Here is a 24,511-nt window from a genome sequence, read left to right as displayed (position 1 = left end):
CAGAGCTCGCTTTCTCTTGGCCTCCAACACGTTCCTCTCTTCTTGTGATTGTTCCCGTGCCACCCGTATGCGTCTAGGTCTTACGTCCCTGTATGTTTCTTCCACAGGAAGCAATTTTCCCGGTGGTAGCTGGCGCATCGTATCAGGTTCTGGTTGCGGCAGCACAGGTATCAATATCCGTTGTAGCCGATTTAGATCAATCGAAACTGGTAGATATGGTCGAACGGTTGCCATTTTCTTGTTAGCTGGTGAATAGGTTGTTTGAAATGTGAGTTGAATATGGTAAGTAGGAGAGGTCTGCCTAGCTATTGGTTAGATAGTTCAGCAATTAAACTTTGCTACTTTTCAAATTCAGGTAGACGATTGTATGTAATGCATTCCGCATGGCGCTGAGGCCATGCGCGACTGTTCATTCTTGAGAAGGCCAATAAGCCCTTGCCCGTGCAGTCTGTACACCATCCGGCGGACTTTAATTCAAATTGCTCATAGTCCGCCTTGGCTCGGCTCTCCCGCCACTCGCTTCCCCGTCAATAGGGGGTGGGATGGCCTGCGTGAGCAAGCAGGCCACCATTTGGGCAATTTATACTCAAGAACGCATTGCAGACCAGGCAAAGCCTGGGTTGGGCATGCTGCAGCCAGTCTCACCTGAAGCGCGCAGGTTCGTCTTGAGACTAGCCCCATTGCCGCAGCATTAATGCTGCGGCCTAGGCCCATACCTACGGAAAAAGAAAAAAAAGTTTTTTAAATATTGCTAATTGGAATTCAGTCTACTTAAAATGTACGGCTAATACTTCCCGTTGAAGCGGCAGCAATCGCGTTTTTCGCCGCTTAATATCTTCGGTTATCACCACCAGGTAAAATATCGGGATTTTGGCGTCTACGGTCCCCCTAATAGCCCAATTGCCGCAGCATTAATGCTGCGGCCTAGGCCCATACCTAGGGAAAAAGAAAAAAAAGTTTTTTAAAACGGCTCATTGGAATTAAGCTATTGAAAAAGTACGGCTAATACTTCCCGTTAGGGCGGCAGCAATCGCGATTCTCCCCGCTTAATATCTTCGGTTATCGCCGCTAGGTGTAATATCGGGATTTCGGCGTCTTCGGTCCTCCTATATATAGTAAAAGCAGTCGTGAACTTACGATAACATATTATTATAACTTCCGTTTTCGGCCACCAGGCGGCACTTTCCAACGGTGTTGCGTCCTTCGCCTGCTATTGTTTTCTTTTTCTTTTCATTTTCAGTATATTTTCCAAGTTTTTTTTATTTATATTGAATTTTTATTTCGTGTATGTGGAAGATAAATGACAAGAATGTTATTGGTTGGTTCGGATTTAAGCCTTCTTTCTTTGGCGTAGTGTGAGTTGGAGCAGCCGTCGGCAAATGTGAAAAACCCCGTAAGACAAAACGTTGTATTTCTTTTGTTTTGATGAGAATAATTTAAAAAGTGTTGCAGTTTTTTGCATAGACCATGTAAAACAACAAAGCCATGCTCTTATGGTATTGACAGCAGACTGCTGCGTTTATGAAAATTGCAAGCATAATGTTGAAAGAAAGAGGCTGCAATGTGACCCTTCTCCTGACACAGGTATTAAGTTTCATTTTGTTAAGTAGTTTAGGAAGTTTTTTCTGTTTTTAACTAAGAAACTACCTGTTAAATATATTCTAACAGAAGCTACTGTGTAAGTGAATTAATATTGAGTTGTTAAATGACTCATAGCAATCCAAAATCGATAACAGGATTCCCATACAGGGAACTCAAGTACCAATGCCGATGTAAAATTATGAGAAAAATGTATAGCATTTGCTTTTATTTTCACATTTCAGTGGTATTAGAGAAAGCTAGAAGTAGAAGAAAAACCTAATTAATCATTCTTCTGTATTAGTCTGATTTGCCAGATTTTCCTGAGCCAATAGCTAGAAACAACATCGAACCTCTCAACTAATGTTTTCGTTCTTTATTTCCCTTACGCCTGATCCTTTTGATCTCTGCCTTCTTTCCTCCTTGTGTCAAAATCCCTAGAAACCATCGTCCTTCCTGCACGCAACACATTCAAATTTGGGTTTGTTTTGTTTATGTTTTTCATTTTTTGTATTTTGATTGTCAATAATTAATTTTAATAATAATAATTTTTTTTTTCTATTTCAACAGAATTCCCGCAGCTAACATATCCGATGCCTGGTGATATTTAGTCTTGGTCTTCAGATTATTATATTTCACTAAAAAAAATGGCAGCTACGTCACTTGCCCTTAAACATCTGAACACAGGACGGCGGGGTTGGTTTTCCCAAGGCTTGCTTTCGGTATTCCGTGTTCTTCGTGATGTTGTTTCTCATCAAATTGCATACATATGTGCCTTCTCTCTCCTTTTATTTTTAATATTAGCCTTAGCCATTAAGATATGAATGTAATTTTATGGCTGACAGTTTTGAAGGGATAGCGAAGAGAGGTATCTTATGTTTCTTTTTCATTCCGAAGTGCTTTGGAAATAGAGAACATACACCAACCTACCTGGTTTTTCATTTATTGTTTTCATTAATTTTACGCTATTTTTCATACTTCTGGTTTTATCCGCAGAAACGGATGAATTTTACATTTGTGTGTAGTAGAGACGATGACTAAAAGGTAGGATATCGAATTTATTGATCGCTCTATGCTTGTATTAATCAACCATTTCTTCGTCTCTGCAAGCAGAGTGCAACAGTTCACGGCGGATTTCTGGTGTCAACGTATGGTGTTTGTGAACAGTGATTAGCTGAGGCAATGCCTCTTTCTGTTCACTACTACGCTCCGCTTTGTATCGCTGACAAAACGTCAACAGCGACTGATGCCACAAAACGGGCATTTCCCTTGAATCGAGCTGAAATCTGTAAAAAAAAAAAAAAAATTTCAAAAACGTTAACTAACGAGTTTTATCGAGTTTGCATTCGACAAGAAAATACTCACGTGAAGAAATGGTGAACAGCTGCATCAACTACACGATACGGCAAAGCGTACTTTTTGTCGAAAAAGATCCGCAGGAAAATTGAATTCAATCCACCGTAGTTCATTTCAGCTAGCTTTAATATGGCCGCAGCAGAGTGTAGGACAGGAATGGAGCATCGCGAAATGACGGAGCCCACAATGATAGCTTCTCTTAAGGTGCAGGTGCCACTCTGGGATACATAATTAGAAAGAAGAAAAAAATGTAACTATTTATATTCATTCTTCCATAAAACGGCGCATTCCTGGTAAAGCAACCGTCAAAATAGAAAAAGAAAAAAAAAATAAGGAGATTGATTTTGCATTTCTCCCAAGAGGTATTTCAACCCAAGTTACCCAAGCGCCAGTACGTACCGTAATCTGCCTATTCAGCTCCACAGTGTCTTACTTAGTACACCTGCCATTACGTGTCTTAGGCGAAACTCAGGAAACGACCATTGTGACTATTACTCATGCAACAGGGACAATTATCTCGTCTTGCACACAAAATCTAGATTTCCTTTTTTTCATTGTATTACACTCACGACAGGGTGAGTGGTCGTCAACATTTCAAAACGACCTTCGCTTGACAAAGTACCGAGAAATTTGGCATACAGCTGGTAGCTATGCAAGAGGGCCACCAGCGGCACATTTCACAAGATACTGCAAGTTAACCTTTCACGGCCATTTCCTTCTAAATTCACCTGAAGTTCGTTTTTTTTTGCCCTTCTTTTGTGTTATTTTCGTGCAGCGTTACATATCGCGAAAAGCTAACTCTATTCGTTTCATTCCTTCCGTCACGATGATTTTGAAAATAAAAGATAAGAAACATGAAAATCGAAAACAAACGAGACGAATTCGAAAGACGGAAGTTATCGGAAACAAGATAGACGTCATGCTGCCAAGGTTGATGTATGTGATGCTATCGTTGTTTCGTATTATGCGCACCACATCAAGATTGGGGGGTGGGGGTTTCCGTTTTTATATTTACTCACGAGATAAGCAAATTTCACGCTGCGTGTGCAGTTTCTACACAATGTTGACACTCGTTTGTTGGGATAATTGGCTATTAATAAGTTCGACACAGATAGCAGACGAAGACGGCAAAATATTTAAAGAACAATTCACAGCGCTGTGTCGTGATTATCAACTCGTACGACGGGCGGTACTTGGTCCGTCCCGCTATTTCCATCGACGCTCGAAGAGAACTCTAGCGACGTGTGCTCTGCCACGGGAGGGTTTTTGTTTGACAATGGGTCAACAGATATACATACATCACGTGTAGAAATATCCCTGAGCAAAATTTGCATATCTTCACCTTCGTTGAGCATGTGAAAATCACACCCCATACGGGACAAAATGAGCAAAACTTCAGGTTTGAGTCGGGTCAAAATGAGTTTGTGCCCGTGTTTCTGTAGCCTCTTGATCATGTTGTCAAAGCCCTGTGTATAAACGACATTTGGGTTTGGTTAGGGGAATGATTATATCATTTTTTTAAAGTGTCATTTTACGTAAGCCGTGGTAAAATCCGCTGCGGAGACGTGGCTCATGTCGATCACTACGATAATACCAGGATATAGCGCCGAAGCTTTTCGTACGCTGGACATGAACTATTCCATGGCGGTGAACACTAAACTGCGATGCGGTATGATAAGAAGAAACTCGGTCATTGGGTTCTTTTTTTTTTTTTTAAACAAAATATTTACAGACAGATAAGAAAACATTTGAATTCTTCATTCCACCAGTATGAATTTTTTTTTTACCTTGATTTTATGGATTTTAATCCGTGGACGAGCCGTGCTGTATAAGAGCATGCCAAGTTTGGTAGCCGTTCCAATCAAAATGCCTTGCGACAGACCGACAAAGACGCAAAAGACGAACGTAAAGCCAAAAGGCACTAAATCAATTGCTGCGTTTCAACCAGCAGAAGTTAGTCCAACGTGCGGGGATTACGACGGTAGTAAAAAATGAATCGTTTCACTAACTTTTTGATTTCCAAACCATCTTGACTAAGCTGACTTCCACCATGAAAATAACAGCGGAAATGATGACGGCTGCCAAGCAGCTTTTTGGAATGTAGAAAAAATAAGGCGTCAAAACCGTAATGGCCAGAAGAACAAGAGCACCTGAATAAATTCGAACAGATTTTTCTTTAAAATAAATACCCTCAAATAACGAGGTCAAGTTTCAGTTACCAGTGTAGAGTCCGCCGAAAGGCGTCCGGGCTCATTCTCATTCGTTGCGCTTCAAGCAACTATTCTTGGAACCGGTGTAACTCTAATGGATTAATACAAACGTCTAATATTAAAATATTAAATTTGCATCGCAAATAAATTGCTTACACGGAAGGTAGTCAGAATGAAATTGAGGACTTCCTTGTTGGTTTCGTCTTCAATAATACCAATCAGTTCTTGCAATTCTATCAAGTTGGGCTTGGCGCGAAACAGGGTCGAAATGGCAGCAACTCGAATCTCTGTAGTTTCTGTCGTGTTATGAATGATGGGCATTATAGCTGACAAGAATTTTTCACGATTAGAAGCGGCCAATAACTGGATGGAAATGATCACATGAGGACCAATGGTCCTTGATGCAGAACCGCTTTTTGTATGAGGAACAAGACGCTCGATAGCCGGTATCAATTTGCTGTTACGAAGTGCAATCAGCGACACCGTCATTTCCCGATGGGTCTTTGCGGCCTTAAAGGCGTCGTAAAGTATGCGAGCATATTTGTTGATGGTATCTGCCTTGCAAGGACGTTGTGTGTTTCCGCTGCAAGTAACACCAATGAGATGACCAAAAGCCAAAGTAATTGCACCTCTTAGTTCCCTATTTAAAAATTCAATTGACAGGTGAGAGCCACAGTGTATAATTTAAATCAATTTCTTTTACTTTGTCTTGATACTAGAGCTGCTCTTGAGGAGATCCTCCCAGTTGGCTAGGAGCTTCTCAGATGGCATACGCAGGTAGTAAGGTATGAGTGCTACTGTACGTTGAGCTTCGATGTCGCATATTTTATCCCCGAGGATCAATCCTTTGATCATCAAAGCTGCAGGATTTGTACCCGTCAAAGGAAGAATGTCAACGTACAAGTTCCTAGATAATTACACAATCAGCAAATTTAAATTAGTATGTGGTAATAGTTTTATACTTGAGCTCATCGTTTTTTCAATATTTCCATACAGCCACTAAGCTTTCCAAGCTCATGGCGGACATTAATTGAATGCAATCCGAGGTAGAGGAATCCGTCAAAACTTCTTCATTGAGAGGTGACCATCCAATGACACTTTTTAGCTTCGTGAGCATCTGAACAGCCTATATTTAAACGAAATGCATTTTGTATTTACATATTTATCGATAATATTTGAAGTTCCTTTACTTTGCCACGAAGAACGAGCTGTGATTGGGGCTCCTCCGGATGGAAATAATCTTGTTCGCGAGTCAAATTAATACCATCAGCTGTTGGAATTGGATTGATGAAGGTGTAGCGAAGATTGGCGTAGTGCTTGGTCAGACCGGGAGCGGCAATGGGTTTAGTGAGAGGGCTCAACGATTTAAGCAGCAAGGTAGTGCTGCATTTCATTTTTAAAACAATGATGATGTTAGACTATTGATTACAACAACGTGGATAAATGGTGTAATACTTAGCCCTATTGTTGAAGGGCGTTCCGGTTGGAGGGTACAGCTGAAGAGCCTGATGGCCCAATGACGAGATTGATTCAGCTTTAACCGTATTCACTGGCCGTTCCACGACTGAGCTTGTAGTAACTTTGGGTCGTGGCTAAAAGGTCGTTCTGCGCAGTTCCGGCGCAAGTAGTGGTTTCAACAGTATTGAATCCCATACTTGGGATATTGGTACATTCTCTCTGTGTGCGTTGCTTGAAAAGCAGGAAGCGACCTTTTCCATCATCACTAAAAGAATAACTTGTATTACATGTACCACTAATAGTGTCCTGCAAATCCGATAAAGGTTGGTTACGATTGATATCATGATATTTGCACTATAGTCCACTTAACCTCAACAACGCGCATGTATGCTGTTTCTTCTTTACCGATATCTCCGATGTAGAAATCCATCTGCAGGTTAGTTGCCAAGGCTTTCTTGAAGTTCACCGACCATTCGGCATCCCACGAATCGGTATAAAATCCGGTAATCTGATCAAACAAGACAAAATTGCAAATGAATAAACCTTGACAAATTTTAATTTATCGTTATCCTGTCCTTGGTTTTGAATTATGTTATTAAACCGAAAATAACAAATTGTTTTATTACCTTTCCATTTAAGAAGGTGAGTTTAAACGGTTTTTCTAATGATGCGAGATCGGGCTTCTTCAGAAACTTGATGGTGTTGAACAGCGTCTCGGGTCCATTGTGCATTCCCAAGGTCAGATCCGATAGCTATTATTCGAAAATTTATTACTAGGATTGGTAAACTAAATTTTATTGTTTGCCTTACTTTTAAAGTAGCTATTCCCGGTTGTTTTTGGATGATGAGGTTGCCACGAATCCCAAAAGAAGAGCTGAACAATGTCGGCTCACGAACACCCGTCATGGTGTACGCCTGGTAACTGTACTGATATTCTTGCCCATCTTCAAACAAACCTGTGATACATGAATTATTAAATGCCATTAATCAATGATAATAAAAGGTAAGAATAGTAAAAGTTTTGCAAATACCTTCTGCTTTGCAGCGAATGGTAAGGAAGAGCACGAGAATTAACACGCTCAACCGTGCCATAGTAACTCGTGAATGTCTGTGTTATCGTCTAGTAGGGAAGAGTCAGACAAACACTGCAAACAGAATTTTCCATCGGACTCGTTTCTAGATTGGCGTTGCTCAGATTCGTTTGCCCCATTGAAACAAAGGTCATCGATACAGTTCATCGAATGTGAAACGGGAAACTTTTCCTGATCAGAACAAAAACCCAAAGATCAAAGTTTGCTGGCACTCTTCATTCGTCAAGAATCAAGTACTTGAGGAAATCATTACAACACAAGGGTCAATCAATGCCACCCTAACAAATAACATATATACTGGTAAAATTCTTTCGGCCATGTTAGCAGTATACGTAATGGACGCGAAAGAAAGATGATGTTAACTGAAAAAAGGGGCTTTCTGTAGGCTGTGGTCGTGGCCTCGTGGTTGAAAGTGTGTTTCGCAATTGTTTATTTTCCACTGTTCTTTTATTGTGCTATGTCGACCACCATACCATACCAGCCTAGCCAAATAAAGAGGACGGGTGAGGTTCTTTGGCGCGAACTCACAATGGCGCTAGCGGATGGTGGTAGACAAACATGGATAAAAGAACAGTGAAATGTACTCTGATTGCCGGAAAACTATCGATTACAATTAGTGTTGGAATGCCAGAGCTCAGATGAAGATCGAAAGCATCCACGCTCTAATGTATTAACGCTTGCACCAGCAAACGCAATTCTTTTGTCGAACCTTTCAAAATGAACAGTATTTACATTGAAATTGTATGATATCTATATGAAGAGAAAAACGTTTGAAAACAAACGTATTGTTTCAGAGGCCTACGAAAAGAACATTGCTTGTTGAGGGTTTGCCAAAGTGCAACCCTCGTTACACAGCCGAACTTCCTAATGAGACAACTATGCGTCCTTTTCATAACGAAGAACACTCCTGTTGTAAGAGACGAGCCCCTTGCATTTGGTTCTATCCTATTGGCAACTGTTTACACCACCAAGTAAAAGCAAAGATGCAACCGTCACAATCTCGTGATATGCGTTCCTCTGCTAAAAGGACTTGGAGTACATAAAAAAAAAAGTATTTCGAGAACGTAGTTGAAAAGTGTAGATGGAAGCCAAAAAACAATATCAACTAAAATTACGCAACGGCTGTATAGCTTCCCGCTAAATAAGTCAAGACGAGAGTGTTCACAGACGTATTTCGGATCAGTCGAGACCGACCGTCTGATACGGTGAGAAGTATACCTGAAACTGTGCGAAACAGCATTTACAATTCCGCTATGGCACTCCAAAGATTGCAAATTCAACATTGCCGAGTGTTTTCTAGTTTGATCAATAACCAATTTAATCTTCGACGAAATCAGTCTGTTTTGGCAACACCTGACGAAAATCCCAGGATTTTAATCACCGGTAAGTTTTGCACATTCATCAGTTAAACTAACAGTTTTATACGTTCAAATGTTGAATTGAAAATAAATATTTCTTAAATGAATTTAGGTGGACTGGGTCAACTTGCAACTGGATTGGCTAAAATCCTACGTGAAAAGTATGGCAAAGACAATGTCATCATATCCGACATTCTTAAACCATCGAAAGAAGTAGTCGAAGCCAAATTCAATTCTTCATTCCACTACTATGAATATTTTTTTTTACCTTGATTTATAGGATTTTAATCCGTGGACGAGCCATGCTGTATAAGAGCATGCCAAGATTGATAGCCGTGCCAATCAAAATGCCTTGCGACAGACCGACAAAGACGCAAAAGACGAACGTAAAGCCAAAAGGCACTAAATCAATTGCTGCGTTTCAACCAGCAGAAGTTAGTCCAACGTGCGGGGATTACGACGGTAGTAAAAAATGAATCGTTTCACTAACTTTTTGATTTCCAAACCATCTTGACTAAGCTGACTTCCACCATGAAAATAACAGCGGATCTGATGACGGCAGCCAAGCAACTTTTTGGAATGTAAAAAAAGTAAGGCGTCAAAACCGTAATGGCCAGAAGTGCAAGAGCACCTGAATAAAACAGATTTTAATTTAAAATAAATACTCTCAAATAAAGAGGTAAGTTTTCCGTTACCAGTGTAGAGTCCGCCGAAAGGCGTGCGGACGCCTCTGGCGGCATTAACGACCGTGCGTGAAAATGCGCATGTCACTGGAAACGATGACGCAAACGATCCTAAAATGTTGCTAGTACCGATGGCGATCATCTCTTGACTGACATCAATGCGACTCCCTTTGGCTATCCATTTGCAATTCCACGTAATCCAGACATGATTCAAAGAAAAAAACATAACATCATCTCCGTATGGCAGCTGCTTTGATTGACCCTACCTAAGGATTTGGCAATCGCAATCGATTCAATTACGGTGACCAGTGGAGAAATGTAGAGCGAAGAGCCTAGATTTTTGCAAATGTCCACAAAAGAGTATGTCTTTCCGTCTGCCTCAAACGAAAAGGGCGGCGCTCTGAATGGAGAGAATCCGCTAGGAATCTCACCTAAATGTATACACGTTACCTATTTAAAGTTAAAATTTGCTCGTTTGCTGACTAAGAGCTGCGGCACTTTTAACAAAATGAGATGCGTTGCTTTTTAATAGCGAAATAGTTTGGTCTTCTGTTTTTGCAAGGGATTCATTTAACTAGAAATATATTGAGATGTGCGTTTTTTTTTTCTTTTGGTTTACTAACTTTCTTAACCCCCGCCCTATAGCAGTGAAACACAAGACAATTTTGATAAGGTGTTTAAAGCTGTACATTTTAAAATTCCAACCAAAGTGTGGTACATACAAACAACATTCATTCTCACATACACACACACATACACAACAAGTAATTTTGACTAGATGATTTGTACCAAATAAATTACACACTTGCACACACACTTGCACACACACTTGCACACACACATTCATACGCAATTTTGGAAATATAAGCTATTCTTAACTTAGGCTATTAAAAGGAAAATTGATAATTATAGTTGTAAAAGCTCTGCCGACACCATGGGGGCATACCATATTCTGGGTCAGTCTTAGGCAGCGGCGGTCGAACCGGACGTTGCGACAGCGGAACTGGCCTACTCGTCAGGTCCTTGGATGGAAGCAAACCCTCGAATAGGCTGCTATGTAGGTTTTTAATCTCCGCCTTGGTCTGTGCCGCTGAACGTCCAGCTGTAGCCTTGAAGCGGACAGGGTCTTTGTAGTCCTTGAAATTCAGATCCTTGAAGCGCTTCTGCGCAGGAAGGGTTGCTTGCGCATCCTCTTCCCGCTTCCGCTTGGCCATCGAGTCATTGGGTAATTCTCGGGATGGTGATTGGCACGGCAAGCCAGGATCTGATTTCGGCAATGATGGCAATGGTGATCGGATATGACAGTCTACCAAGGGCTTTGGCTTATCAGTCAGCTGCTTTGGTATTCTTGCTGGTAGTGGAAGCTTACCCCCAAACAGACTGGCGTAAAGACTGCCCGCCTTGGCTCTGGCCGCTACCGCTGGATCAATGACAGGTGCCTGCAAGAGATTAGGAACTTTAGTTTTTGCCACATTATTATCATTAGCGAGCCTTTGCTTAGTAATACGCCCAACCCGTTTCGGCTTAGTTTGTAACTTGTTTATATCGTCTAATGATAATAATGGTGGAAGCCGAATGACTTCTTTTGAATTGGTTCCCTCAAAACGTTTCTTATATACAAAAGGTGATGGTGCGTCATACCGCTTACGCTTAGCCGGCAAGTCGTTAGGTTTTGGAGTATCAATCAGCGGCATTGGCTTATTAATAAGCTGCTTTGCTTCTGGTTCTGGTTTCGTTGCTGGTTTTAGAACCTTATTGCCGAACATAGCGCGATGGAGACTTGCAATTTTCGCACTGGTCGCTAACACCTTACGCATTTGAGGTGCAACGGGTGCCATTTTCTTATCAGCTTATTAATCGAAGGTATAGAATATGAGTTTGAGTTTGTGGAGTAGGAGAGGTCTGCCTAGCTACTGGTTAGGTAGTTCAGCAATTAAACTTTGCTACTTTTAAAACTGAGATAAGACGATTATTGGTAATGCATTCCGCATGGCGCCTAGGCCATGCGCGACTGTTCATTCTTGAAAAGGCCAATAAGCCCTTGCCCGTGCAGTCTGTACACCATCCGGCGGACTTTAATTCAAATTGCTCATAGTCCGCCTTGGCTCGGCTCTCCCGCCACTCGCTTCCCCGTCAATAGGGGGTGGGATGGCCTGCGTGAGCAAGCAGGCCACCATTTGGGCAATTTATACTCAAGAACGCATTGCAGACCAGGCAAAGCCTGGGTTGGGCATGCTGCAGCCAGTCTCACCTGAAGCGCGCAGGTTCGTCTTGAGACTAGCCCCATTGCCGCAGCATTAATGCTGCGGCCTAGGCCCATACCTACGGAAAAAGAAAAAAAAGTTTTTTAATATTGCTAATTGGAATTTAGTCTAGTTAAAATGTACGGCTAATACTTCCCGTTGGAGCGGCAGCAATCCCGTTTTTCGCCGCTTAATATCTTCGGTTATCACCACCAGGTAAAATATCGGGATTTCGGCGTCTTCGGTCCTCCTAATAGAGGAAAAACAGTCGTGCATTGACGATAAAGTTTGGGAACTTCCGTTTTTGGCCATCAGGTGGCACTTTCCAACGGTGTTGTGTTCTACGTTTTCGCCTGCTATTGTTTTCTTTTTCTTTTCATGCCATCAACAGCAGGCAATGCAACACCAACAGTCACTGCAAAAATAGGCACTGCAAAAACAGGCACTGGAACAACACGCACTGGAACGACACGCACTGGAACAACGCGCACTGCAACAACAGGCATTGCAACACCAACAGGCCTTACGGCATCAACAAACTGCGACGCACCACAGTGGCTAACCGGGGTCGGCCGGAATTTCACCCAGTTACCATTATACTGCCAATACACAGCCTCGTAGCTCAGGGGTAATATTCTAATCATTATTTTTTTAACCTTCTTCTCTTGTCTTGTTTCATAATTCAGGGATCGATGCTGATGACAAAGGCGAAGTTTCCTTCCCTGTTAAGTCGGACTATTGTGGTGGAGTTCTGTCGACTTTCTTCTTGAAAATGACACTTTGACGAAATAGGAGTAATCGTAGTATCTCTTAACTTTTATGCCATGGTAGAATCTTTGATCTTCATTCATGCACTACATAATCAACCAGTATGATATATTTCAGCCGACTATGAGAAAATGCACCAAAGCATCAGGTAGTTCCTTTACTTATATTGTATCCGTCCTAAATTGACATTAACATTGATGATAGTTTTTTCAATCGAGACATTCTTATGTGGTTGAACCATGGCTGACGTTCACTAGGTTCATATGAACCTATGGTTTCTAAAACAGCTTCTACTTTTCTCCCATTTATTTTTTACAATTTTTCAAGCAGCAACCTTTTGACACTGCTGACGTTCGGCAAAACTCTTCATTCGAGCTTCGTTTTCGGGGCGGAAGTGCCGGATGAGACCTTGAACGGGCCAAGCAGCACCGTCTCCCAAAGCACAAATTGTATGGCCTTCAATTTGCTTGCTTAGCTCCCATAGCATATCGATTTCTTCTGGTTTGGCGTTACCCTCAACTACGAAAAATTGAAATCCATTGATACAGAAAGCGATTAGAAAAAACGAATAAATAGATAACATTTTATAATTATTTTGCCACGTTCTTACCAAATCGATACATGATTTTGTTCATCCATCCGGTACCTTCGCGACAAGGTGTGCACTGGCCACAAGATTCGTGCTTGTAAAATTCAATAAGACGAGCGATGGCTCGGATGACGTCAGTCGGCTTGTTCATCACAATTAGGGCAGCTGTGCCTAAACCAGTTTGCGCAGCTACGAGGGCGTCAAAATCCATCAACACATCATCGCAAACTCTAAAGAAAATATTTGTAGAACTATGACTGACGAACGGCGGCTTTTTGTTCAACATACTTCCGAGGAATCATGGGTGTGGAGCTTCCTCCTGGGATAACAGCTAACAGATTGTCCCATCCACCAACCACTCCACGAGCGTGACGCTCGATTAACTCTCTCAGTGGGATGGACATTTCTTCTTCAACGGTGCACGGGTTGTTGACATGACCCGAAATATTGAAAAGCTTCGTACCGGAATTTCTGGGTCGACCGAAACCCACGAACCAATCTCCACCACGCCGACAAATCATCTAAATAGGTTTTCCGAATGAGTTCATATGCAATTATAAGAATTTATGACAAGCTGCGTACCGGGGCGACCGCCACCGTTTCTACGTTGGCGACGGTAGTGGGGCAACCAAAAAGACCAATATCGGTTGGGAAAGGGGGCTTCAGACGTGGCTTGCCTTCCAAAGATTCAATCAACGCAGTTTCCTCACCGCAAATGTAGGCACCTGTAACAGACCAATTTAAAAACTTATCGTTGCTGTAGCTATTTTGGGAACATACCTGCACCACGATGAACAAAGACATCAAAATCATATTTTGCCAATTCATCCTTGCTTATAGGCCTCATGGATTGCGACCTGTACATTAGTTCCTTCATTGTAAAACTCGCCACGAATGTAAATGTAGGCAGCGCGGGCTCCCATGGCCCGACCGGCGATGAGGCATCCTTCGATAAGCTTGTGAGGATCGTGACGCATAATCTCACGATCTTTGCACGTTCCTGGCTCGCCTTCATCAGCGTTGACAACAAGGTATTTCGGTCGACCATCTGAAGATTTATTCATGAAGCTCCATTTCATGCCGCTTGGAAAACCAGCCCCTCCACGTCCACGTAGGCCAGATTTTTTCACTTCATCTGTTTTAGTTTACATTGCCATTAACTGAAACCAACTCTTAACAACATAAATTCTCTTACTGGGTTCATATTCACCAGTTTATGTTATCACATTCTATAAAATTTCTAACAAGAACTTTAGTTTGCTTACTCAGAATCCAATCAACTCCTTTCAATAAGATTCCTTTCATTTTGTACTAGTCACCTCTTTTCAGGGCTCCTTGCAATTTCCAATCATGGCAACCATAAAGGTTGGTGAAGATACAGTCTTCATCTTTAAGTGGCCCAAATTTTGTCTGCATTCTGACAAAAGCAAAGGTCATGGTGAATGGTAAACTTGGATAACATTTTTAGCATCAATGTTGTTTCTTTTTTTACCTTAGCAGGAGGGGCAGTAGTGGTAGTATTGTATCGAGTTGAAACAACACTCAATGACTGCACACCTGAAATTAAGTAATTTACGGGTAAACATCGATCACGTAAAGGTACTGTACGTACTGTAGTTATGCATAGCTTCAGGACAAAATTACAATTTAATGCGTTACCGATTATCTTAGATTATCGAGACATTAATGGCATGAAGAACTTACTTAGATTTAGTCTCGTAAACAGGCTCAACTTTGTTAAAGCCATGACGAAAAAAAAATTCACTCTTTCACGAAAAAAAAATCACTCTTTACCAGACCGTGAATTGTTGGAGACTGTTGGAGGGGACCGTCGACTGCAACGGTCGACGTTCGTGAATACACGTTGTTAAACCAACCGTTAGATGGCGCAAAAGCTGTTTCAAACGTCCGCTAGAAAAAAAACCGTTATTTTTCCCGCCTATTTGACAAATTGATATTCTAGAATTCTGGTTACATATCGACGTCGTCGACAGAATCTTTTTTGCGAGCAATCTACATCCTGAATAAATAAGTGAGAAATGAAACGTAAATGTCAAAAGGTCGAAGATGTAGCGTGGTGATCGTTTTGACCTCTGCATTGGGTCCAGATCAGTCGTTATGCAAATGAAAACGTAAGACGAGTATAATGAAGATGTTTTTCATCTCAAAATTTAGAAAGCATTGACTAGATGCGTTAGCAAAACTTGATCCTGATTTGGGCTTTGAGTAAATGACTTTCTACTCGTCAAACAATTGTCGGCATAATGAAATTGGCCGCAACGCTAGGTGTCGTGCAAATAGGAAAAGGGGCGTTTGCGTTCTCCTATACCCTACAGCATTTTCGTTTTATTTTTATTTTATTTTCCTTTTTCGAAGCAACAGTCTCGTTTTAGGTGGATGTGTGCACACAAACAGGATATTCTCAGCTAGTACTTTGGCAACTTCAGTTTTCTTGTGCTGTATGCCTTTTCATCGACTTCCAAGTTTTCGATAATATTTTGGGTTTTGAATTGTGTGCATAGAAATTTAACCATCTCCTTGGCATTTGTTTGTGTGTTCTTACACGTGAAACGAGAAAATATTTGTTATAGAAATGATTATATAGAACTGTATTTAGATCGTTTGGAAAGCATTCATCTTGACTTATCACGAAGAAAAACTTTAAGCAAGAAAACAAAACAAAATGCCGCTCGATTGCGGAGCTACCGTGGTGAAATACGTCCTGTGTCTGTTCAACTTTGCCCTTTTTGTGAGTATTGGCTTTATGGGAACGTTAGAGACGTGATTGGGTTACCAGATTCTAATGGATACAACTGTTTATGGGATGTAGTGGGCTGGAGCCGCTGTTTTAGGAATTGGGATCTGGTTAGCCGCCGACCAGAATTCTTTCCTCACTCTGATCAAATTTACTCAAGCTGAAAATGTGCAGGTAAAACAGACATCACTAGCAATTACAACTACCTCCATCTGTCTTTCGAAACTTACATTTTTCTTGTATTGGCACAGAATTTGGTACAGCCAGCGGTTATCACTCAAAGTGCCTACTTGTTGATTGCAGCTGGAGCTTTCATTTTCATCGTCAGTTTCCTGGGCTATTGTGGCGCTGTTAAAGAATCTCGCGTCATCAACATCCACCACGACCGAGTTGTTTCATTTGCCATTAGCAACCATGCAGGTGGCTCGACTGACTCTGCCCCCCCTCAATATCGAGCTGGCCCAAAGGAAACCATTACAAACGGCCATTCAAAAATCAGACGACGTATCGGCTGACACCACAAATGGAAATGTGATTGAAGCCATCCCACCGACGCCCCTCTCGCCGCCGACGTTCTTGTCCAAAATCCCAGCCGCGGCCCCCGAAGTCTCCCCCGCTGAAATCCTTCTGTTAAACGAACGTTATTTACTGCTGGAATGAATCGAAGGTGCCGTGTCTCCTCAAAGTCAACCACTGCGTCGCTGCATCGACACGGTCACAGAAGAGACCTACTTTTGCCGCGAATGCTCGACATCGCCTACGACGGCCACGTTGCTAGAGGCTGATCACCGCTTGAGGGATTCCGTTGTTGTGACGCCCGTCTGTCACGTCATCCATGCCGAAGGAGATGCGCACACGCCAAAGCTCTATCTCCTCTCGCCAGCCTCGTACGGCGATTTACATTCGTACTTGAGATCGAAGCGCAGATTGAAAGAGAACGAAGCGAGAAATCTATTTCGCCAAGCCGCACAGGCAGTGTTTGATTGTCATAAACACGGAGTCGTGCTAACCGATTTAAAGCTCAGACGTTTCGTATTTGCCGATCCACAAAGGTAATTCTTAAAAAAAAAAAAAAAAACAGTTGTGAAATTTCGAGAAGCTAATTTTGATTTCGATTTTATAAAAAGGTCCAAGTTAAGATTGGAGTCGCTGGAAGAAGCGATTGTGCTGGAACGATCGGATTCGGACGACGGCGTTTGGCGGAAGCACGGATATCCGGCTTACGTGACACCGGAAGTGTTGTTGAGTCGCGGCGCCCGCTACTCTGGCCGTGCAGCTGATCTTTGGTCTCTGGGCATCATCCTCTACACGCTGCTCGTCGGCCGCTATCCGTTCCAGGATTCGGAACCATTCGGACTCAATCAATGAAGTGCGGGAAGTGCAAACTAAATGCAGAATGAGTGGTTCGATTTAGTCAGTGGTTGACTGCAGATGAATGTGTCACCCACAGCTAAATTTGTTGCTTACAATCTAGCATGTTTTCTTTTTGCCAATGTTTGTTAGAGGGCTAGGCCAGTAGCCAACCTCTTACATTTATCTTGACGTAAATTTCCCATCAGAGCTTATTTCTGTTGTCACTCTATCGCACAGGCGATGGCAATTTTCTTTCGTTCGTTCAGCTACGCTACTGATGGCGATTGTAATGCATTGTACAATATGCAGGATGATACAAAATATTGAACACTTTGAATCGGTTTGTCCGGCCAGTACGTGCTTGCTGTGATCGTCAGAGTAAGCAAGTAATAACAGCTGACAAGCAAAATGTCAATGCCCAATATACATTTTGCATTTGTCTCTGAACTTGTTTCAAAATCCTTGCTGACAGGTTGTCATCAACAGATTCATCATCTGCATCGATTCTCTTTGTAGTCTATTTGGCAATATTAGGACATTAAATACCTCTAGTCAATATGCACACAAGTTCTCTTAGCCTGTTTGATTTTAAAGGCAATTGCCTTGACTCGACCTTTATTCACTGCAAATTCTTCGTCTAGTATTGGACCATACTTTTCTGTTTGAAATAGTAACAGCCTGCAACTGCTTTCTAACCACTCTTCGCCCCCCACCCCCACAGAAAAAGACAAGACAATTTTGTTAGGAGGTTTAAAGCAGTGCATTTTGAAACTAGAACCAAACTGTGATATATACAAACAACATTCAAACACAAACAACATTCACAACAAGAATTTTGAAAAGATTATTCATACCAATGATACACTCATTTGCACACACACATTCACACAATTTTGCCAATACACGCTTTTACTAATTTAGGGTAATCAAAGGGGAACTTCATTTTCTTGAACGTTTCCCGTCAGGAAGGGTCGCTGGAGCATCTTCCTCCCGCTTGCGTTTAGCAACTAGTTGGGACGGTCCAGGATTGAGATGTGTCTCTGAAACAACCGTTGCTGTAGTCTTAGGCAAATTAGTATCGTTAGTTAGTCTTATTTGCTCGCATCTAGGCTTAACCACAATCTCAATCCAAGCCTCATACATAGCTTCAATCTCCTCCTTCTCATCCATATTCTCATCCCCAGCCCCAATCTCAAGCCAAGCCTTAGCCAAAGCTTTTCGTACGCTGTACATGAACTATTCCATGGCAGTGAACACTAAACTGCGATGCGGTATGATAAGAATATACTCGGTCATTGGGTTTTTTTTTTTTTTTTTTTTAAACAAAATATTTACAGACAGATAAGAAAACATTTGAATTCTTCATTCCACCAGTATGAATCTTTTTTTTACCTTGATTTTATGGATTTTAATCCGTGGACGAGCCGTGCTGTATAAGAGCATGCCAAGATTGATAGCCGTGCCAATCAAAATGCCTTGCGACAGACCGACAAAGACGCAAAAGACGAACGTAAAGCCAAAAGGCACTAAATCAATTGCTGCGTTTCAACCAGTTGAAATTAGTCCAACGTGTGGGGGATTTCGATCGTAGTAAAAAATAAATCGTTTCACTAACTTTTTGATTTCCAAACCATCTTGACTAAGCTGACTTCCACCATGAAAATAACAGCGGAAATGATGACGGCTGCCAAGCAGCTTTTTGGAATGTAGAAAAAATAAGGCGTCAAAACCGTAATGGCCAGAAGAACAAGAGCACCTGAATAAATTCGAACAGATTTTTCTTTAAAATAAATACCCTCAAATAACGAGGTCAAGTTTCAGTTACCAGTGTAGAGTCCGCCGAAAGGCGTCCGGGCTCATTCTCATTCGTTGCGCTTCAAGCAACTATTCTTGCAACCGGTGTAACTCTAATGGATTAATACAAACGTCTAATATTAAAATATTAAATTTGCATCGCAAATAAATTGCTTACACGGAAGGTAGTCAGAATGAAATTGAGGACTTCCTTGTTGGTTTCGTCTTCAATAATACCAATCAGTTCTTGCAATTCTATCAAGTTGGGCTTGGCGCGAAACAGGGTCGAAATGGCAGCAACTCGAATCTCTGTAGTTTCTGTCGTGTTATGAATGATGGGCATTATAGCTGACAAGAATTTTTCACGATTAGAAGCGGCCAATAACTGGATGGAAATGATCACATGAGGACCAATGGTCCTTGATGCAGAACCGCTTTTTGTATGAGGAACAAGACGCTCGATAGCCGGTATCAATTTGCTGTTACGAAGTGCAATCAGCGACACCGTCATTTCCCGATGGGTCTTTGCGGCCTTAAAGGCGTCGTAAAGTATGCGAGCATATTTGTTGATGGTATCTGCCTTGCAAGGACGTTGTGTGTTTCCGCTGCAAGTAACACCAATGAGATGACCAAAAGCCAAAGTAATTGCACCTCTTAGTTCCCTATTTAAAAATTCAATTGACAGGTGAGAGCCACAGTGTATAATTTAAATCAATTTCTTTTACTTTGGCTTGATACTAGAGCTGCTCTTGAGGAGATCCTCCCAGTTGGCTAGGAGCTTCTCAGATGGCATACGCAGGTAGTAAGGTATGAGTGCTACTGTACGTTGAGCTTCGATGTCGGATATTTATCCCCGAGGATCAATCCTTTGATCATCAAAGCTGCAGGATTTGTACCCGTCAAAGGAAGAATTTCAACGTACAAGTTCCTAGATAATTACACAATCAGCAAATTTAAATTAGTATGTGGTAATAGTTTTATACTTGAGCTCATCGTCTTTTTCGATGCATTTCCATACAGCCACTAAGCTTTCCAAGCTCATGGCGGACATTAATTGAATGCAATCCGAGGTAGAGGAATCCGTCAAAACTTCTTCATTGAGAGGTGACCATCCAATGACACTATTTAGCTTCGTGAGCATCGGAACAGCCTATATTTAAACCAAATGCATTTTGTATTTACATATTTATCGATAATATTTAAAGTTCCTTTACTTTGCTACGAAGAACGAGTTGTGATTGGGGCTCCTCCGGATGGAAATAATCTTGTTCGCGAGTCAAATCAATACCATCAGCTGTTGGAATTGGATTCCTGAAGGTGTAGCGAAGATTGGCGTAGTGCTTGGTCAGACCGGGAGCGACAATGGGTTTAGTGAGAGGGCTCAACGATTTAAGCAGCAAGGTAGTGCTGCATTTCATTTTTAAAACAATGATTATGTTAGACTATTGGTTACAACAACGTGGATAAATGGTGTAATACTTAGCCCTATTGTTGAAGGGCGTTCCCGTTGGAGGGTACAGCTGAAGAGCCTGATGGCCCAATGACGAGATTGATTCAGCTTTAACCGTATTCACTGGCCGTTCCACGACTGAGCTTGTAGTAACTTTGGGTCGTGGCTAAAAGGTCGTTCTGCGCAGTTCCGCCGCAAGTAGTGGTTTCAACAGTATTGAATCCCATACTTGGGATATTGGTACATTCTCTCTGTGTGCGTTGCTTGAAAAGCAGGAAGCGACCTTTTCCATCATCACTAAAAGAATAACTTGTATTACATGTACCACTAATAGTGTCCTGCAAATCCGATAAAGGTTGGTTACGATTGATATCATGATATTTGCACTATAGTCCACTTAACCTCAACAACGCGCATGTATGCTGTTTCTTCTTTACCGATATCTCCGATGTAGAAATCCATCTGCAGGTTAGTTGCCAAGGCTTTCTTGAAGTTCACCGACCATTCGGCATCCCACGAATCGGTATAAAATCCGGTAATCTGATCAAACAAGACAAAATTGCAAATGAATAAACCTTGACAAATTTTAATTTATCGTTATCCTGTCCTTAGTTTTGAATTACGTTATTAAACCGAAAATAACAAATTGTTTTATTACTTTTCCATTTAATAAGGTGAGTTTAAGCGGTTTTTCTAATGATGCGAGATCGAGCTTCTTCAGAAACTTGATGGTGTTGAACGGCGTCTCGGGTCCATTGTGTATTCCCAAGGTCAGATCCGATAGCTATTATTCGAAAATTTATTACTAGGATTGGTAAACTAAATTTTATTGTTTGCCTTACTTTTAGAGTAGCTATTCCCGGTTGTTTTTGGATGATGAGGTTGCCACGAATCCCAAAAGAAGAGCTGAACAATGTCGGCTCACGAACACCCGTCATGGTGTACGCCTGGTAACTGTACTGATATTCTTGCCCATCTTCAAACAAACCTGTGATACATGAATTATTAAATGCCATTAATCAATGATAATAAAAGGTAAGAATAGTAAAAGTTTTGCAAATACCTTCTGCTTTGCAGCGAATGGTAAGGAAGAGCACGAGAATTAACACGCTCAACCGTGCCATAGTAACTCGTGAATGTCTGTGTTATCGTCTAGTAGGGAAGAGTCAGACAAACACTGCAAACAGAATTTTCCATCGGACTCGTTTCTAGATTGGCGTTGCTCAGATTCGTTTGCCCCATTGAAACAAAGGTCATCGATACAGTTCATCGAATGTGAAACAGGAAACTTTTCCTGATCAGAACAAAAACCCAAAGATCAAAGTTTGCTGGCACTCTTCATTCGTCAAGAATCAAGTACTTGAGGAAATCATTACAACACAAGGGTCAATCAATGCCACCCTAACAAATAACATATATACTGGTAAAATTCTTTCGGCCATGTTAGCAGTATACGTAATGGACGCGAAAGAAAGATGATGTTAACTGAAAAAAGGGGCTTTCTGTAGGCTGTGGTCGTGGCCTCGTGGTTGAAAGTGTGTTTCGCAATTGTTTATTTTCCACTGTTCTTTTATTGTGCTATGTCGACCACCATACCATACCAGCCTAGCCAAATAAAGAGGACGGGTGAGGTTCTTTGGCGCGAACTCACAATGGCGCTAGCGGATGGTGGTAGACAAACATGGATAAAAGAACAGTGAAATGTACTCTGATTGCCGGAAAACTATCGATTACAATTAGTGTTGGAATGCCAGAGCTCAGATGAAGATCGAAAGCATCCACGCTCTAATGTATTAACGCTTGCACCAGCAAACGCAATTCTTTTGTCGAACCTTTCAAAATGAACAGTATTTACATTGAAATTGTATGATATCTATATGAAGAGAAAAACGTTTGAAAACAAACGTATTGTTTCAGAGGCCTACGAAAAGAACATTGCTTGTTGAGGGTTTGCCAAAGTGCAACCCTCGTTACACAGCCGAACTTCCTAATGAGACAACTATGCGTCCTTTTCATAACGAAGAACACTCCTGTTGTAAGAGACGAGCCCCTTGCATTTGGTTCTATCCTATTGGCAACTGTTTACACCACCAAGTAAAAGCAAAGATGCAACCGTCACAATCTCGTGATATGCGTTCCTCTGCTAAAAGGACTTGGAGTACATAAAAAAAAAAGTATTTCGAGAACGTAGTTGAAAAGTGTAGATGGAAGCCAAAAAACAATATCAACTAAAATTACGCAACGGCTGTATAGCTTCCCGCTAAATAAGTCAAGACGAGAGTGTTCACAGACGTATTTCGGATCAGTCGAGGCCGACCGTCTGATACGGTGAAAAGTATACCTGAAACTGTGCGAAACAGCATTTACAATTCCGCTATGGCACTCCAAAGATTGCAAATTCAACATTGTCGAGTGTTTTCTAGTTTGATCAATAACCAATTTAATCTTCGACGAAATCAGTCTGTTTTGGCAACACCTGACGAAAATCCCAGGATTTTAATCACCGGTAAGTTTTGCACATTCATCAGTTAAACTAACAGTTTTATACGTTCAAATGTTGAATTGAAAATAAATATTTCTTAAATGAATTTAGGTGGACTGGGTCAACTTGCAACTGGATTGGCTAAAATCCTACGTGAAAAGTATGGCAAAGACAATGTCATCATATCCGACATTCTTAAACCATCGAAAGAAGTAGTCGAAGCCAAATTCAATTCTTCATTCCACTACTATGAATATTTTTTTTTACCTTGATTTATAGGATTTTAATCCGTGGACGAGCCGTGCTGTATAAGAGCATGCCAAGATTGATAGCCGTGCCAATCAAAATGCCTTGCGACAGACCGACAAAGACGCAAAAGACGAACGTAAAGCCAAAAGGCACTAAATCAATTGCTGCGTTTCAACCAGTTGAAATTAGTCCAACGTGTGGGGATTTCGATCGTAGTAAAAAATAAATCGTTTCACTAACTTTTTGATTTCCAAACCATCTTGACTAAGCTGACTTCCACCATGAAAATAACAGCGGATCTGATGACGGCAGCCAAGCAACTTTTTGGAATGTAAAAAAGTAAGGCGTCAAAACCGTAATGGCCAGAAGTGCAAGAGCACCTGAATAAAACAGATTTTAATTTAAAATAAATACTCTCAAATAAAGAGGTAAGTTTTCCGTTACCAGTGTAGAGTCCGCCGAAAGGCGTGCGGACGCCTCTGGCGGCATTAACGACCGTGCGTGAAAATGCGCATGTCACTGGAAACGATGACGCAAACGATCCTAAAATGTTGCTAGTACCGATGGCGATCATCTCTTGACTGACATCAATGCGACTCCCTTTGGCTATCCATTTGCAATTCCACGTAATCCAGACATGATTCAAAGAAAAAAACATAACATCATCTCCGTATGGCAGCTGCTTTGATTGACCCTACCTAAGGATTTGGCAATCGCAATCGATTCAATTACGGTGACCAGTGGAGAAATGTAGAGCGAAGAGCCTAGATTTTTGCAAATGTCCACAAAAGAGTATGTCTTTCCGTCTGCCTCAAACGAAAAGGGCGGCGCTCTGAATGGAGAGAATCCGCTAGGAATCTCACCTAAATGTATACACGTTACCTATTTAAAGTTAAAATTTGCTCGTTTGCTGACTAAGAGCTGCGGCACTTTTAACAAAATGAGATGCGTTGCTTTTTAATAGCGAAATAGTTTGGTCTTCTGTTTTTGCAAGGGATTCATTTAACTAGAAATATATTGAGATGTGCGTTTTTTTTCTTTTGGTTTACTAACTTTCTTAACCCCCGCCCTATAGCAGTGAAACACAAGACAAT

At 41.5% G+C, this 24,511-nt stretch overlaps 5 protein-coding genes, 2 long non-coding RNA genes and 2 pseudogenes across 10 annotated transcripts; 5 read left to right on the top strand and 4 right to left on the bottom strand.

Annotated features, from left to right (window-relative positions):
- Positions 1–1,177: 1,177 nt before the first annotated feature.
- On the top strand, positions 1,178–2,507 carry LOC130702950 (uncharacterized). 3 transcript variants are annotated; one of them, XR_009004481.1, is made up of 4 exons: positions 1,178–1,393; positions 1,453–1,584; positions 2,020–2,059; positions 2,149–2,507. It is a non-coding gene; the product is annotated as an uncharacterized LOC130702950 (long non-coding RNA). The 3 variants fall into 3 exon arrangements; XR_009004480.1 differs by having other exon boundaries at positions 1,883–2,059; XR_009004479.1 differs by having other exon boundaries at positions 1,669–2,059.
- A 125-nt stretch (positions 2,508–2,632) lies between these two features.
- LOC130703074 (bystin-like) lies at positions 2,633–3,153 on the bottom strand. Its single transcript, XM_057524694.2, has 2 exons — positions 2,944–3,153; positions 2,633–2,864 (listed from the first exon to the last, which is right to left on the bottom strand). The coding sequence occupies exons 1-2, from the start codon at positions 3,045–3,047 to the stop codon at positions 2,660–2,662; spliced, it is 309 nt and encodes a 102-aa protein (XP_057380677.2). The 5' UTR covers positions 3,048–3,153; the 3' UTR covers positions 2,633–2,659.
- Positions 3,154–3,819: 666 nt separating this feature from the next.
- On the bottom strand, positions 3,820–10,168 carry LOC130702943 (sodium-independent sulfate anion transporter-like). The gene is made up of 6 exons (XM_057524572.2): positions 10,001–10,168; positions 9,747–9,908; positions 4,944–5,084; positions 4,722–4,867; positions 4,470–4,593; positions 3,820–4,400 (listed from the first exon to the last, which is right to left on the bottom strand). The coding sequence occupies exons 2-6, from the start codon at positions 9,874–9,876 to the stop codon at positions 4,393–4,395; spliced, it is 549 nt and encodes a 182-aa protein (XP_057380555.1). The 5' UTR covers positions 9,877–9,908; positions 10,001–10,168; the 3' UTR covers positions 3,820–4,392.
- Positions 8,656–10,336, top strand: LOC130702948 (L-threonine 3-dehydrogenase, mitochondrial-like). Its single transcript, XM_057524579.2, has 3 exons — positions 8,656–9,076; positions 9,164–9,264; positions 9,332–10,336. The coding sequence occupies exons 1-3, from the start codon at positions 8,947–8,949 to the stop codon at positions 9,362–9,364; spliced, it is 264 nt and encodes an 87-aa protein (XP_057380562.1). The 5' UTR covers positions 8,656–8,946; the 3' UTR covers positions 9,365–10,336.
- Positions 10,337–12,298: 1,962 nt separating this feature from the next.
- On the top strand, positions 12,299–13,482 carry LOC132087964 (uncharacterized). Of its 2 annotated transcripts, none has more exons than XR_009420973.1 (2): positions 12,299–12,893; positions 13,076–13,482. It is a non-coding gene; the product is annotated as an uncharacterized LOC132087964 (long non-coding RNA). The 2 variants fall into 2 exon arrangements; XR_009420972.1 differs by having other exon boundaries at positions 12,950–13,482.
- LOC130702936 (NADH dehydrogenase [ubiquinone] flavoprotein 1, mitochondrial-like) lies at positions 13,050–15,096 on the bottom strand (annotated as a pseudogene).
- Positions 15,097–15,755: 659 nt separating this feature from the next.
- LOC130702939 (tribbles homolog 3-like) lies at positions 15,756–17,779 on the top strand (annotated as a pseudogene).
- Positions 17,780–18,784: 1,005 nt separating this feature from the next.
- Positions 18,785–24,283, bottom strand: LOC130702944 (sodium-independent sulfate anion transporter-like). Its single transcript, XM_057524573.2, has 4 exons — positions 24,116–24,283; positions 23,862–24,023; positions 19,058–19,198; positions 18,785–18,980 (listed from the first exon to the last, which is right to left on the bottom strand). Exons 2-4 carry the CDS (start codon positions 23,989–23,991, stop codon positions 18,805–18,807), a joined length of 447 nt encoding a protein of 148 aa, XP_057380556.2. The 5' UTR covers positions 23,992–24,023; positions 24,116–24,283; the 3' UTR covers positions 18,785–18,804.
- Positions 22,772–23,614, top strand: LOC130702947 (L-threonine 3-dehydrogenase, mitochondrial-like). Its single transcript, XM_057524578.2, has 3 exons — positions 22,772–23,192; positions 23,280–23,380; positions 23,448–23,614. The coding sequence occupies exons 1-3, from the start codon at positions 23,063–23,065 to the stop codon at positions 23,478–23,480; spliced, it is 264 nt and encodes an 87-aa protein (XP_057380561.1). The 5' UTR covers positions 22,772–23,062; the 3' UTR covers positions 23,481–23,614.
- Positions 24,284–24,511: the final 228 nt, after the last annotated feature.

Source organism: Daphnia carinata, chromosome 5 (genome assembly GCF_022539665.2).
Source record: "Daphnia carinata strain CSIRO-1 chromosome 5, CSIRO_AGI_Dcar_HiC_V3, whole genome shotgun sequence".
NCBI classification, from domain to species: Eukaryota; Metazoa; Arthropoda; class Branchiopoda; order Diplostraca; family Daphniidae; genus Daphnia; species Daphnia carinata.
Note: the sequence above shows the minus strand (reverse complement) of the source record. Positions and strands in the feature narration are given on the sequence as shown.